This window comes from Astyanax mexicanus, chromosome 3 (assembly GCF_023375975.1).
Source record: "Astyanax mexicanus isolate ESR-SI-001 chromosome 3, AstMex3_surface, whole genome shotgun sequence".
Taxonomy (NCBI): domain Eukaryota; kingdom Metazoa; phylum Chordata; class Actinopteri; order Characiformes; family Acestrorhamphidae; genus Astyanax; species Astyanax mexicanus.
In genome coordinates, this window is record NC_064410.1 from 43,231,810 (window position 1) to 43,247,500 (window position 15,691).

General features: G+C 40.9%; 1 protein-coding gene across 1 annotated transcript; it reads left to right on the forward strand.

The window, feature by feature from the left end:
- Window positions 1-795: 795 nt before the first annotated feature.
- trib1 (tribbles pseudokinase 1) lies at window positions 796-13,241 on the forward strand. The gene is made up of 3 exons (XM_007249359.4): window positions 796-1,523; window positions 4,512-4,804; window positions 10,251-13,241. The coding sequence occupies exons 1-3, from the start codon at window positions 1,197-1,199 to the stop codon at window positions 10,714-10,716; spliced, it is 1,086 nt and encodes a 361-aa protein (XP_007249421.3). The 5' UTR covers window positions 796-1,196; the 3' UTR covers window positions 10,717-13,241.
- Window positions 13,242-15,691: the final 2,450 nt, after the last annotated feature.

The window sequence follows — 15,691 nt, forward strand, 5'->3', positions numbered from 1 at the left end:
CACCATTGCTGCAGTTTCCTTTAAAACAGATGCACTGTACACAGGCAGGAAAGCGCTGGAAATCACGGAAAACGCCTTAAAGAATTTGAAAGCTGTGCCGCATCTGAATGAATGATGAATTAACGAAGAGAAAAACAACAGCAGAGCAGCAGTGCGTTTCGAAATAAACTAGGTTAATCATTGCCCCAGTGCCACACACGTGTTTCCACGAGGAACACATTCAGTGAAAGCTGTGTGTTATGAAGGCAGGCTTCAGTGTTGTTAATGTTGTTCTCCTGTGAGATACATGATATGGGATATGTGCAGGAGCAGCAGCAGCGTGTCAGATAAATCCTGTACATCCTGCAGCAGTTCATAATTATTACTATCTGAGAGTGGCAGCAGAACCAAATGATGAAAATGATAAAAAAAAAAAAAAAATCTAACTGAAAGTGGAGTTTTGTCATTCACCGCGACTCTGCTTGGCTACGTGTGGCTGATTGCTCAATCAAGCTGAGCTCATTATGTGACATGGGAAAAGCGAGCTGAATGGCGTTAGGTGGTTTATTTTTATATTCCACCCGTTTTCAGCAAACCCCGCCTCTTGTGCATTCTTATTGGCTGGCAGCATCCAGCCTCCTGCTCTGTACCTTATTGAAAAGCGCTAGTAATTAGTACTACAAGTGCGTGTAGGTGCGTGTGAACTACTACCGGCCAATCCCAGTGCGAGAGGCGGACGCTGCTAGCCAATCCGCTTGCGTGGAGGGCGGGGTGTACCGCAAAACGGGTGCGTTCGAAAAATAATAACGCCGCTCTAAGCGGGCGGAGTTCCAGCTGTCGTCGTGTGCGAGAGCTTCAACATCACACGGGCTTTTTAACGGAGCGGCTGCGGAGACCGGGGGTTTCTGGAGGTCGTCTCTGTTTGTGTTTTGTTTCCTGGGATCAGCTGTCCGTCCACACACTCCAGACTCGGCCTGAGTGATGGACTGAACCCGCTGAAGCGGCTAAAAACAGCTTTGTTTTGCGACTCGACTCCACTTTTTTTTGTCTTTCAGCGAGAAAAGTTAGTTTAGCTAGTTAACCTCTCTATTCTGCAGGAATATATGACTGTCTGAAGTCGTGAATGTGACACCACGGAATACCCCCCTTTTCCAAGGACTGACACCCACCCCCTTTTACCCCTCTTTCACCCGCTCTTTTACCCCCTCGGCTCCACCATGGTCGTGCACGGCTGCAGCGGCACCACCACCACCAGCAGCCCGGCGCCCACCTGCGCCCGGCCGGGCAGACGCGCTCACAAGCGCCTGGACAGCGACGAGCCAGTGGCTAAGTGCCCCAGGCTGAAGCTGAACGAGGCGGCTGCGGGCGACCCCGCTGCCCTCGTGCCCTCTCCGGGATGTCCTCCGAGCGGAGCCTCCCCGGGGTCACCCCCGGTCCCCCAGGGTCCGTCTCGAATCGGCCGCTTCCTGCTGCTGCCCCTGGCCGAGCGGGCAGGGCTCCACAGCGCGCTGGATACAGTGACCGGAGAGGAGCTGCTGTGCAAGGTGAGCTCAGCTATTTAACTAGTGTTTTGACTGACTCCTGGTCAGCACTGAGCGGATCAAACATCAGCATTATGATAATGAAGTGTAGTAATGCATTTATGCTATGCATTAAAATGACTCTGGTGTATCTGGTGAATAAGGTATGCACTCTATATATATGCTATCTATAAGGTGCAACGTTATATATATAGGCGTATATACTGTATACACTCATTCATTTCAATCATATGATGAATCATATATCATATATACATTGAATCATCTATACACTGTGCAAACAGTTCTAGCTATACACTGCAGGGCTGTATGAGTGGGAAGAACCTTGCAATAAATATCATGATACATGACGATAGTGTTATATGTTGCAATGCTGCAAACAAACCAGAATACCACAATTTTTAAACAATAGAAAGAAATTTCATGGAAATTCTCACAGTATAAATACACACCACAATATACATATTCTGAGGAAGAGTAAAGTTTGTTTTATGCAGTCTGAATATTGATACTATGTTGTTGAGATCAGTTTGATCAGTTGAATCAATCTGGGAAAAAAATTGGAGACCATTTCAGTTTTTGAATCAGTTTCTCTGATTTTGCTATTTATAGGTATATGTTTGAGTAAAATTAATTTTTTTTTAATTCTGTACACTACGGTCAACATTTCTCTCAAATTCCAAATATAAATTTTGTCATTTAGAGCATTTTTTTTTTTCAGAAAATGAGAAATGGCTGAAATAACAAAAAAGATGCAAAGCTTTCAGACCTCAAATAATGCAAAATGCAAAAATGTAAGCAGTTAAACTTGGTTTAATCTTAATTTAATTTCAAAGGTTTAATTTGGTAAAATCAATTTAAATGGTAAAATAATTTGTAAGTGGTCTCTTATTTTTTTCAAGAGCTGTAAATATATTGTTTCTTACACTCCTTATAAAAAGGTTGATTACATGGAGCAAGGCCTGATTGCACACATCACTGTTTGAGGTGTGCACTGTGCAATCAGTGATTCACACTGTAGGTAGGATTGGGCAATATTGCAAAATTATTATATCCTAATACTCAAAGAGATATTGTATCTGTCCAAACGATCCCAAACAAAAATCTCTTCCAATAGAAATCAATGTAAATCGATTTGATTGAAGTCAGTTCATTCGTCATTTATACATCAGGCACTCATGCTAGATTTAAGCTATCCCACAATGTGAAAAACTGTGTATGGCAATAATTATATGCATAATTTTGATACATAATCATCATGCACTGGTGGTGCCAGATTTAAAAACCATCAAAAGCTCCGGTACAACAGATGCAATTGGCTTTCAATTAATCAGGACTAATTATGCCATCAGTAATTAATTACACACACAAATTGAGTTGTTCACTATGCACTGTCAGTAGCCATGGAATGCTCAGAAACCATATTGTCACAATAACAACATTTTACCATCATATTATCCACCTCTGCTTCAAACCAAAGCATTTTGTGGAACCAACTGCTCAGATTCTTCTTAGCTCAGCAGTATTGCTTTGCCAACAATTATTAATTCGCTTCATGGCACAGTTCCGTTTTTTTATTCGTTTTTTTTTAGGTAGGGATCTTCACATATGGTTTAGCACATAAAGGATATAGGCTAGAGCAAATTCAATGTGTGTAAAATGGCCTTTCACTCAGAACATTTCACTCAGAGCATTTCACACACAGTCATTTCACCTGCCTGCTACTCCATGCAGTTCAAACTCTCCAACCCTTAGCTTTAAGCATAGCAAAGACTGGCATGCTTCCTCTAATCTTAGTGATATTGCTTTGCCAAGCATTAAACGCAGGCATCACTGCATAACAAGGTCTATTTTAGACCTAGAAGCCACACATGCAACCCATATAGGCTGCAGCAGATCCAAGCGATGTGTAATTACCACTAAATGTGAGACTTCACACCCTCCATTGTGTTGATAGGAGTTATTTGCATGCGTCAGCCACAGAGAGCTGAAAAAGAAGAAAATATTTCAGGCAAACCAAGGCTGGCGTCGTGCACAAACAGAAATAGACATTGTGCCTTACACTATAAATGGAGAAGTGGGGTCAGGCTGATTAAACAGCCAGCAGTCATTGATCCCTACTTGCTGATGAGCACTGTGGTGCAGGCAGGCAGATGAGGCTAAGCCTGGCCTTCAACAGTAAGCTGTCTCCATCTGACAGGGCGAGGGTTAGTCTCTCATTCTGTTCACATTAGATGAGTTTTTTTGAGCATGATCTGTGCTGATTAAGAGTCTATATTACGTTTAAGTTTAGCTGAAAATCCAAACTACTTGGAAACATGGTTCATTCTTGGAAACAGGGGGCTACTCTGGTCTGCTACAGCTGTAGCTCATGGTTACCTCAGACAGTAATTTCTATGCATTTCCCTTTTCTTAGAAGACCTGATGGCTAAAATACACTTATAATAGGAGCCAGAGGGAAGCTGTTTCAGAATCTGGCCATTGGCTCCCATTATGAGTGATCTGAGCCTATTTACTTGCTACAGGACTAGAGTGCATTAAAATTACAGCCTGTAGGCATCGACCCTGTGCTACAGATACATCAGAGAGAGAGGGAGAGAATTAGCTTAAAGTCTTTCTTTAACCCCTTCTTTTTTCATTTTTCATTGTTTGCTGAGGACACTTACAAATGTAGCACAGAAGAAACGAGGGGTTTTAGCTGAGTTTAACCAGTGCTAACACTGATGATATAACCAGGCCAGTGCCTATTGTATATGGCATTTATATATACTTATATATATATATGTATTTTATTTTGAGCACATAATCCATTCTGTATGGCATTTAAACACAGAAAACTGACTTGTTGACATTCTCATGGCTGAAAGGGTTAAGCAGTGCCTTGCTGAGCTGGCATTCATTTTTTTTATCATTTGATTGCTTCATGTGTTGTTGTTATTCCTGACTCTGCCTCCACAGCAAATAAAAGCAGTGCTATGTTGTAACCTACAGGTGTTTAATATGGGACAGTACCAAGAGAAGATCAGGGCCTACAGCATGCTGCCAAGGCACAGGAACATCGCCCAAATCAAAGACATTGTCCTCGGGGAGCGGAAGGCTTATGTGTTTCAGGAAAAGGACTATGGTGACATGCACACCTTTTTGAAGAGCTGCAAGCGGGTGCCTGAGGAACAGGCAGCCAAGCTCTTCTATCAGGTGGCCTCGGCTGTCTCCCACTGCCATCAGGCTGGCATAGTGCTGGGGGACCTCAAGCTCCGCAAGTTCGTGTTCTCAGATGAAAAAAGGTGAGGATGGCTGCAAGATTGAGAATTAGTTTGTGAGTGTCTTTGTGTGTTTTTATTGTATTATTATCTCTGAGAACCCTGTCAGTGTCCAATGATGGGACAGCATTGAAGGGACAACTTGAAAAATAGCTCTAGAGAGGGGACTTGCTTCTTGTCCTCAGTCCTAAAAGGTTTGGGTTCAGATAAGGTTTAAGTTTATGTTTAAGTTTAGGGTTAGGCACCCATTGCTGACACAGTGGCACACAAACAAACACATACACACAGATTTATCTAGTTCCTGTAGGGAATTATTGCCGCTAGAACAGGACTCGCTGGAGCAAATAAACCTATTGCACCTGTTGACACTATTCTGACATTGTGTAAAAGCAACCTATCCAACCATTGTATGTGTGTGGAGGAGGGGTGTTGGGTTTAGATGTGCAGGTGGGGGTTGTTAGGTGCAGCAGGAGAGCCTGTGGTCACTCAGGGCTGTAGACTGCAGTATTCCCAGCAAAGAGAAGAGCGAGAGGGGAGCATCAGTTCTGGTTTCATTCAGCTCTCACTTCCTTTTGCCTTTGTGATGCACCACAGGTGCTTCTGCGGAGCCTTTCAGCAAATGGATCTCTATACTATGGCACTTACTCATGTTTCTGCAGAAGAGGAAGCGCAGAATAAATCAGAACTGTGGCTGTTCATGTTTCATTAGAGAATAGCTTGTAGAATGTTCTAAATTTTGTTTTCTGTTTTGCAATGCAAACACACATGAACTGACCGGTTTGTTTTAGAGGGGGTAGTCACGATACAGTGGTTACGATATATAGTATAATGAGATATATTATATATGTGATATGTGAGTACAACACTGCTCTATATTGTTTGGGGTTTAAAAACAACACAAAAGGAACCACTGTCTGCCACCAATATTTATAAATGAACTAATAATTAAAAATAAAAAATGTGTTATGAAAAAAATATATCACAATACTTTGATATATCGATATTTTCTTACACCTTCAGATTGTCCTAAATTTCTGTGCTGTTTTGCAATGCAAAACACACAAGAACTGGCCGACTGTTTCTGAGTAGTTCTTTTGCTATAGATTTTTTTATTCAATAACCAGTGATGTAATACTATTGTCCTTTAAACTAATGCCCCCCTGAGTACAGTAGTAGTTTTTAAACGTATCACACTTTTCTACACCCAAGCTCTCCACATTAAGCTTATGCCCCGTGGTAAAATGGAACGGGTACGCATCTAGCGTTCAGGAGTGTGGATACATTTGTCATTTCTGGGGCAGCATTTTCAAACGCGACCTTTGGGCAGTGGTGCAGTGTGAGTGAATAGAAATGGACAGGCATGTGCAAGAGGCCAGAGTCACCCGGCTCTTGTAGCGGTGCGGGTGCAGCAGGATGACTCATACCATTGCAAAGGGTGGGTGGGTTTGGCGGAGGGGGGGTTGTGGACTTGCCGCTCTGGATCCTCAACCTGCAGGCTCTCAATTCCTTGGCCAAAGGCAGAAATAAGCCACAGAGAGCAGCAGAACTGGCTGCTGACATTGCGACACCCCGCTGCCAGCTTCACCCATCCGACCTGTCTAACCCAGACAGTGTCATAACCTGAGTATGCTGACATTTGGGCAGAGATGCGGGTCAAAGCCGCAGCTAGGTCACCCTTTTTAAAACATTTTCTTCCTGTTCTGTGCTAAGCAAAGCAACAAAGCCTACAAAACTGCACAAAAGAGGAATAATCTGCTTTTGTGAAGGACTCTGCTTTTGTCTTTCGTAGATCCTGTCACACACATTTGCTTTCATCCTGTTTTCTCTTTTATTGTTTTTTTCTTTGTCTTTTTGTCTGTGTCATGCACATGGAATTCTTCTTCGCACGAACGATGATGCTCAGGTGCACAAACAAACAGACAGAGATAATGCGACTGCGACACCCATACCTCAAATAGCTTGGGTAATGATATGAAGTGATGATAAGTGATAAGCAGCAGCAGACAGAAGAAGTCAAAACAGTGGTAAATGAGATGAGGCAAAACCTCAAAAACATGAACATATACAGTACAGTACTGTTCAGATGCTTTTAGCACCTAAGTTTTACCTTAAGTAAAACCATTTTTCACAGCATTACGAGTGCTTTTCATGGAAACACTAAAGCAAATGGGATCAAATAATATTAAATGCAGTAAAAAAGTGAAAGTACTTAAAACATCAAATTCTAAAGAAAGTAGTTGAGATATTGTGAGCTAGTTTAAAGAGTTGAATAAAACTTCTAAAATTCTATCACCAGCTCACATGATTTAACATCATTAAGCACTCATTTACCAAACCAGATATTGGATCATACATAGTATAAATAATCTAGTATTGTAAATAGTACTAGACACCATGAGGTGAGATAAACACAGTGATGTTAAAACACCGCTTTTTGTATAAAATTGCATTTGTTCTCCTATTAGTGTTCTCCAAAAAAACATCCCTATTGTGATAATGTGAAAACAAGGCTGCACAATAGAAACAAATCCTAACAAACAAGATATATTCTACTCTGCTGTGACCCTCCTGACCACACCTGACCATATTTCATTCAACAGTAGTATGGCATTTATGTGAACCATAGATTATGGTTTAGGTCAGTACTATAAGACACTTTTAATTGTTTGACACTTCCCAGTTTTGTAAAATAGTGAAGTTAGATCAGGCTTTAACACATTATAAACCGGCCTGTTTAATTACATGGGAGAAAGAGAGCTTTGAAAGGTCATGCAGAAGGAATTATTACAGTTTTTACTACACATCCTTTAAGGCAGTTCCGTATTAATGTTTAAACCTTTACTGTATTACTGAACTTGATTGTAGTGGGTTTTTGGGTTAAAGTGTAGCATATTGTCTGAGTCCACCAGGGTTCTATTTTAGGGTCTCTGGAATTGCTGTTAATTGCCAGATTAGTGCAGCTGTGAGGGGGAAGAATCGTAGTAGAAGAAGTGTAGGCCTACGAACAGAGTTTAAGAAGTTAACCCTTTAATATATTGCAATGCACATAACTGCAGTAATGATGCAGTACTCTATACACAATATAGCATATATTGATATTATTGTGTTATGGTGTTTTCTTCATGCAGCCTGAAGGTACTAACACGACTTCAATATATACTAAAATAATGATTTAATTTCAGTATATAATGATATTTTGTATATTATATGGTACAGCATTAATGTACATACATGCACATGATCGCACAATGATTTTGCAATAGATGGTGTTCCACGATACTTATTGATGTCAGTGTGACGTGATGTTGTGTCCATATCTTGCAGCCCCTAATTTACACACAGACACATGACACACACACACTACCTTGGAATGTGTCCACATTAAAGCTGCAAAGGGGGGGCAAGCCGGGCCGGAGCTGTTCATGCGTCATTGATGTGACAGCAGAAGTTTTAGGGTAATTAAACCCTGGCAGATGCCGAAAGCATGGACCCAGCTGCAGTGAGCACACTAAGGACAGAGCAGTGTTAGTTCTGTACAGTGAGTTCTCTCCTACACTCACACATAAACTCACTCACTCTCACACACACACACTCACACACACTCACACAGCGCTATGACTCATTCTCTCCACCTCTCTGGCGCTATGCTGTTGTGTCATCTGCAAACCCCTCAGACTGTGAGCCTGACAGTCAGTGATGAAACACAATACGCTCAGCTCTCGCTGAGGGGGATACCGGCACAAGGTCTGTCTGGGCGTGCTCACACACACACACACACAAACTCTCTCACACGTACAGAAACACACACACATACACAGATGATAAAGCCCAGCTGCTGTTAATGTCCGCAGGGATCCGGTCAGTGCAGAGGAGGATTGAGTCCTACTGGAAATGGGGCTAAACATAGCTAAGTGTTGATGAGAGTGTGAGCGAGGGAAGAAGAGCGAGGGAGATTTACAGACTTTGTGTATGTGGGTGCTTTGGAAATCACTGTACGTGTCTTTGTTTGAAACAAAGCCATAATTACACTCGGCTCTGCCTTCCACTTGTTCTGCTACTTACTGCGCTCTGTCTGCTGCAGGAACTGTCTGTTCCAGGACTGTCAGTGTCGTAGCTTCTTCTTTCATGAGTTGAAGATTCAACCAATTGAGATCATATTAGTATCGTGTGACATCTGTTTAATATAGTGTATCAGTATAATCTTGTAAATGCAATGTTTAATATTATTTAATCCAAAAAATTTGAGCTGTTTTATAGGATGCATCAGGCCTGAGTCAATGTAAACACCCTGTTCGATAGGGGTGCTGGAAAATATCGATAAATTAAAGTATTGCAATTTTATGTTTGGTAATACTGTATATAGTAATAATAGTTTACATGCAAAGATATGTGGCAGACTAGTTAATTGTGTGCTGTGTTAATATCTGAGTGTTGTAATCCCACGTTTTTATTGCATAAAGTGTAGCTTTTTTACTTGCATGTAATGGTATGCATAATGTAATGCATATGGTGGGTTATTTCTTGCAGGAATTTCTTATAAAAAATCACTTACCATGTCACAGTACATATTGCATTTTAACATATTAAGTCATAACCTCTGTATTGTGATTGTGAAGCATCATAGTGCTAGGTTATTGCCAATATACAACCCTATATATTATTTTGTAGTCTAAGCAATTCCACATCCATCAGTATAGCTGATCAAACTCTTTTCTTCACTATTTACTGTGTTTTTTCTCCAACACCTACTTCAATGCAGGGACAACTTGTTAATTAGCTCATTACACTCCTAAAAATAAAGGTGCTTCAAAGTGTTTTTTTTTAGTGATGCCACAGAAGAAGAACTATTTTTGTTTGTAAGAGATTTATGTGTGAATTAACAATTAGCAGGTTTATAAAAGTCAGTGTAATGATTATTCCTTATACAGAGAAACGACTTTACACTCACTTGTCTTTTACAAAATGCTGTTTATGCAGCCAAAACTAGTTCTTCTAGATGGTTGGCATCATGCAAAAAAAACAGTTGAAGCAGCTTTATTTTTAAAAGTGTACTATATTTTTAAAGGTTTTGCTTCTGCTTGTTCAGAGTATCTTCAGAAATCAATATTTATTAACTATTACTTCAAAGTTTCATGTTTATCCTGCTGAAACATGTTGATTGGAACAAAAACTAAATTCAATAGGTCTCTGGTCCTCTGAGACTAGAGTCTGACAGCCCTATTCCATCAACTCTGCTGCATTAACCTTACAATGAATAATGTACAGCACAAAGCTGATTCTTCAGCAGTAGAACCAGCACCACACTGATCACTCTCTCTAATATTTAAGATGACACTATAATGCTTTTGCAACGATTTTGTCATTAAATCTCATCTGGTCCAACAAAAATGGTAATGCATGTAGTGTTTAATAATAGTTTTGCTCAGTGATGCTCAATATTTTTTGTTTGTGTGTTTCGCTTCTTGTCTAGGACTCATTTGAAGCTGGAGGGTCTGGAGGACTGTCATATCCTGAGCGATGAGGACGACTCAGTGTCAGACACACATGGCTGCCCGGCGTACGTCAGTCCGGAGATCCTGAGTGGTGGAGGGAGTTACTCAGGGAAGCAGGCAGATGCCTGGAGCTTGGGGGTCATGCTGTACACCATGGTCGTGGGCCGCTACCCCTTCCATGACCCGGACCCTGCCACTCTGTTCTCTAAAATCCGGAGGGGTGTGTTCTGCCTACCAGAGGGCCTGTCACTCCGAGCCCGCTGCCTCATACGTAGCCTTCTCCGGAGAGAGCCCTCAGAGAGACTGACTGCCGCTGAGGTGCTCATCCACCCGTGGTTCCAGAGCAGCATGCGGGACACTGAAGGCCCAGAGCAGGACGTGAGCTCTGCGGAGCAGACAGTACCTCAGGTCAAAGTAGAGCTGGATGACCAACTCTTCTGCTGATTAAAACCCCCACAAGCTCACATTCGGACCAAAACTGTTTAATGTGCCCTTCGCTGGTTCTTTTCTTTCACAGTGGGCGTAGGCATGCAGTAGGGGTGTAAATCTCAATTGCAGCTATTTAGTAAACAATTCACTGCATCATGATAAGCTAAAGAGACAAAAAATATTTAAAGATATTTAATTCAGCCAAGACATAAGCACATCATTTATTGAATACTATGTTAGACTTGATTATAAAGGCCATAGCATCGCATAGCATAGCATAACAAATATTCCATAACAAATATTCTAATGTTTGCAGCTGGCTTTATACTATTCCAGAATAGAACTGACAAATCAAATCAATCAGTGTGAATGGAAGAGAACATTGGAGGACAGTATTGATAGTGATGTCAGATTACTGCAGAACAGTAAATGGGAGAATGTTCTAGAACAGTGTGAATGGAGGAAGCATCCTAGAACAGTGTGAATCGGGGGATGCGTCATAGAACAGTGTGAATGGGGGAAGTGTTCCAGAAAAGTGTGAATGATAGAACTCTAGAATAGTGTTGGAGGGCATTCTGGAACACTTTGAATGGGAGGAGCTTTCTAGAACACTCGAAATATGGGAAGAATATTCTAGATCAATGTGAATCGGGGGAGCATTCTAGAACAACCAATGGGGGGGACACTATAGGACTGTCTAAACAAAGAAGGGCATTCAAGAACATTGTAGAACATTGTAATAGACAGAAAAATCTCTACAACAGTGCAAATTAGGGAGAAAAAAATTAAAGGAGAGCATTCTAGAATAGTGTTAATGAAGAACTGTGTGAATAAAGAAAGGACACTTGAATTCACTGAATTTGGGGAACATTCTAGAACAGTGTAACATAGGAAGCAAATTCTACAACAGTTTGAATGAAGGTCAGCATAGAAACAGAAAAACTGTAGAACAGTGTGTGTGGAGAGTATAATACAGTGTGAATTTGGGGACCATTAAAAAAAACTGTGTGAATTAAGCTGGGCATTTTTAAACTAATGTTTATAAAAAAAAAGGTTATAAATGTTCTACAGCCTCACATCACTCACATTTAGGGATGTAGCGTGAGAGTAATACATTCCAATTCGATGCAGTTGAATTGTCACCTTCCGATGCAAGTTTACACCCCTAGCATGCACTTGTTCACACCCTCAAAAGTACTGTATGGTCTGTGTTGGGTTAAGAGCCATGGCGCTCAGTGGCCGGCTTGTACTGAAGTCAATTTGGTGCTAGCGACCTGTTTTCTCATGCTGTATGAAGTAAACACTGAAGCAGGGTACACAGGGATGAGAAAGCAAGGCAGTCTTCAAGATGACAAAGCCTCAGCCAAGTCCTGAGGACTCCAAACACATTAGCTAAAGAGGGGGGAAGGGACATGGCGCTGAACTCTAGCTCTGCTCACACTCTCCAAACCAGAGGCACCCACTGACTCACTCACTCACTGACTGACTGCAACAGCACCAGAGGGGCATGTCTCATTTTAAAGAGGTTGATGGACTCAGAAATGTACACATTTACACGCAGCATTTACACTGATCTAAATCGGGGTGACTGTATGGCCTCGTAACTCTCCATAAGGTGCCAAAGAGTACTGGGGAGATGATAATATGTGGCCAGTCTCTGACCTCTGAGGCTTTAGGGTCCTTGAATTCTGCCCTTAAAGCCCTGGGTTGACTACTTTAACTACTATTATCGGATTAAGATAAAAAGGTTTTCATTTCAGAGTGAGGAATGGTAATTAAATGCAGCCAAGTAAGTTTGTGTACACTGCACAGTTTGCGTCATGCCTATTTAAATGGATATTGAAGCTTTCTATTGTTTAAAACTAGCTTAAGTCATGATGTCAGTAGACCTCGTGCCCTTTTCTTACTGGTTCGCTTACTGGTCCTGTTTGTGCAGTGTTTCTTTACTTGAATCCTGTGAAGTTTTTATAAGACTCTGTTTCTTTAGCACGACAGGCTAAGCCAGATGTAGTTGTGAGTAAGATATGACTCAGTAGAGGAGTGGATCAGGCTGAGATTATTCTGTATGAATGTATGTGGTTTTTTTTTTATTATTTTTTTTTATTTACTTTCGCTCCACTCACTGTAAGCCAGCCACAGCGAGAAAAAAAAAAACTCACAGCCGCTTTGCCGAAACAGTGGAGTCGTGTTTTTTTTGTTGTTGTTGTTTTTAGAGGCTCTAGCATTGCCTCTCTTCTGTTCTGAGAAGTTGTACTGTATGTTACCTCCAAGGCGAAGAACCAGGGCAGTAAAAATGCCTATAATATGAGGTTGGTTGACCAGCATAAACGTCTAGCTCATGCATGCAGCACACTGCGAATGCTGACACGGGTGCGCAAAGTTCATATTGCACTGTGAATTATGTATTTGTGACACAACCTCAAGGCTAGACCAAGAGCGTCTAACAGAAAAAATATTAATTGTAAAATAAAAACCTTGTAAATATGTACATTCTAATTGTGTGAACAGATTGAATAAAGATCATCTTTTTCCATATTTAAGCTTGTTGTTGACTGTCCTGTATTTTCTTTTAATTAACCTGTTTCTGTCTGCTTGTAGTTTTTTCCAAGCTCAATATGGTTTCTTCGTCCCACATATGGGTGTCAGTGTGGGTCCCATCATTTAGGGAGGGTTAGAGATGGGACCAGGAGGGGTTAAACATGGGCCCAAAAGGGCCCTGTCATTACAACCCACATTAATCCCCCATGGGTCCCATCTAGGCCCCATGTGGGATTTAAGTGGGCTATAATGACAGAGCCCATTTGGAAGCCCCAACTGGGTCCTCGTAAAAACACATGTACAAACCCAATTAAAGTCGTTCCCACCTGGAACCCACCTAGCCACCTAGTCATGTTCCACCCATCGGAGGCCTACTTAAGCATGTTGGCTCTTTCATTTAACAATGAATATTGGCAATGTGACTGGTGGCAATACAAGTCTATAACATGATGGGCCCACCCCCATGCTTTACAGCTGGCAGAATTTTATGCTTAGTCTTTGCAAGAAAATTTGCATAGACATTCCAAAACATCTGACTTCACTGTTTTTTTCTTTTGTAAGAAATATGAAAAACCATTATTACCAACATTATTGTTTGAGTCATTGAAGCATTCCACCTTAAAATCGACACTTGCCTCAATAAATGGTTTATTGGTGCACAATTTGGTCCATTTAGGTTTATGCCTGTGTGAAACCAAACCAAACAGAGGGAGAAAACACTCCAAGTTAACAAACTCATCAACTGGTCCGGACCACAGAAACCAGCAGGTGTGAAAACGCCCTTAGACCAAAACTCCTACCAGTATAACTGAAAAAAACAGTAATAATTGTTGCGCATAATTTTTGCAAGTAATCGGCATTGACTTTCCCACACAGCAATCAGATTTCAGTCTGACTAAACACGGAAGTATTTAATAAATGTGTAAAAACATGTGACTAAAATCATATCAGGGTACAATCCAGATCCTAATCACATTCAGTGACCAGGTGTATACAAGTAGTTCGTGTAAGCAGCAGGGTTCTTCATGGGACCAAAAGACACAAAGAACCATTTGAAGAATCTTTATATTTACGAGTGCTCTAACTGAGACCAGTGGGAAACTATAAGCAGATAGGCATTCTTTCTAAACACTAGTGTTACACTAGTATTTCCCTAGTATTCATTTTCAGCTGTTCAAGTGTTTCATTTCCACTCAGTCACTTTTCTGTCTGCCTGCAGGCCTCGTTTGGATTAAGTCAATACAGCATTTTAATGATTGGCAGGTAAAAGTCTCTTCCTGGGGGACTAAGAGAGAAGGCTTGGTGTGTTTTATGATGTAAAGAGTCAGGCATCTGCAGAAGTCTGTTATGGTTTCATAGCTCCTTGCGTAAGCTGCTGATTAGGTCTGGATTAGCTATCAACAGGGTAGCTGGAGCATCTCGGCTGCTGGGAAGCTGCCAAGCAGCGTCGCACGCCACAGATGTGGCTGTCTAACATGTCAGGACCAGCTTTGGGTGATACACTGATAAAGAGCACTACTAACTCGCTTCCTCTGTGCGTGCGTGTGTGTGTGTGTGTTTATTAAAACTGTCCTGACTTTGAAAGAAGCTTAAACAAAAAGAGGTTGACTTGCACAAGTGCACAAGCTGAAAGGGCAAAACCATTTGTGTTAGTTTACTGGGGGAAATGTTAGGGTTAGGTAAAAAAAAACCTTAGATAAAAACATTTTGTGTATTTTAATACCTGATGACATCCATACTATGTACTATGAATTTGTACTATGGTTGTACACTTTATCACGCTGAAACAAAAAGTGACCTTAAAGAACCACATATATTTTAAAGCATAAAGCAGAACAAATGTATTATTCAAAGACATTTAAAAATATAAATCCTTCATTAAGTTATCATGTTACTGCAGTGTTTTAAAAAAACGAATTTACTGATTTTTTTTTTTTATCGGAGTGTCTATTTGCACCCGGGTGCAAATAGCACATGCCACACAGCAAGGCTATTTTCACCCCTTAATTAAAAAAAAAGAAAGAGAACTCATCTGCGCATGTCTACCAATGAATGCGAGGGAGCGAAAAGGCGCAAATTCACAGATGGGGAAACGGAGACCATAGGAAATGGTAAGCAGAATTTGGTTATTATTTATGTATAAAAGGCCCATCACTCAATTTAACTCTACATTTTAAGATAAATATTTAAGACAGAGTGTGAGAATTATTATCTATCGAACACTGTTGTCTGAAAACGAATAAGCTAAGCTAGTGTTTTGGTGGATCTCAGTTTATGTTATTTGATTGAATTAAAGTTTGAGGCAGTTAGGTAACTTGTATCTAACCTTATCTTAGTTATAAAGTAAAAAGTTTTGTATTTTGTTGCTTATTCTGATTAATTTAGCTAGCTAGCTAGCTTATTGCTGGCTAGTACAGAGCCCGGGAGGGGCCGTGGGTAAAAAAAAATAATT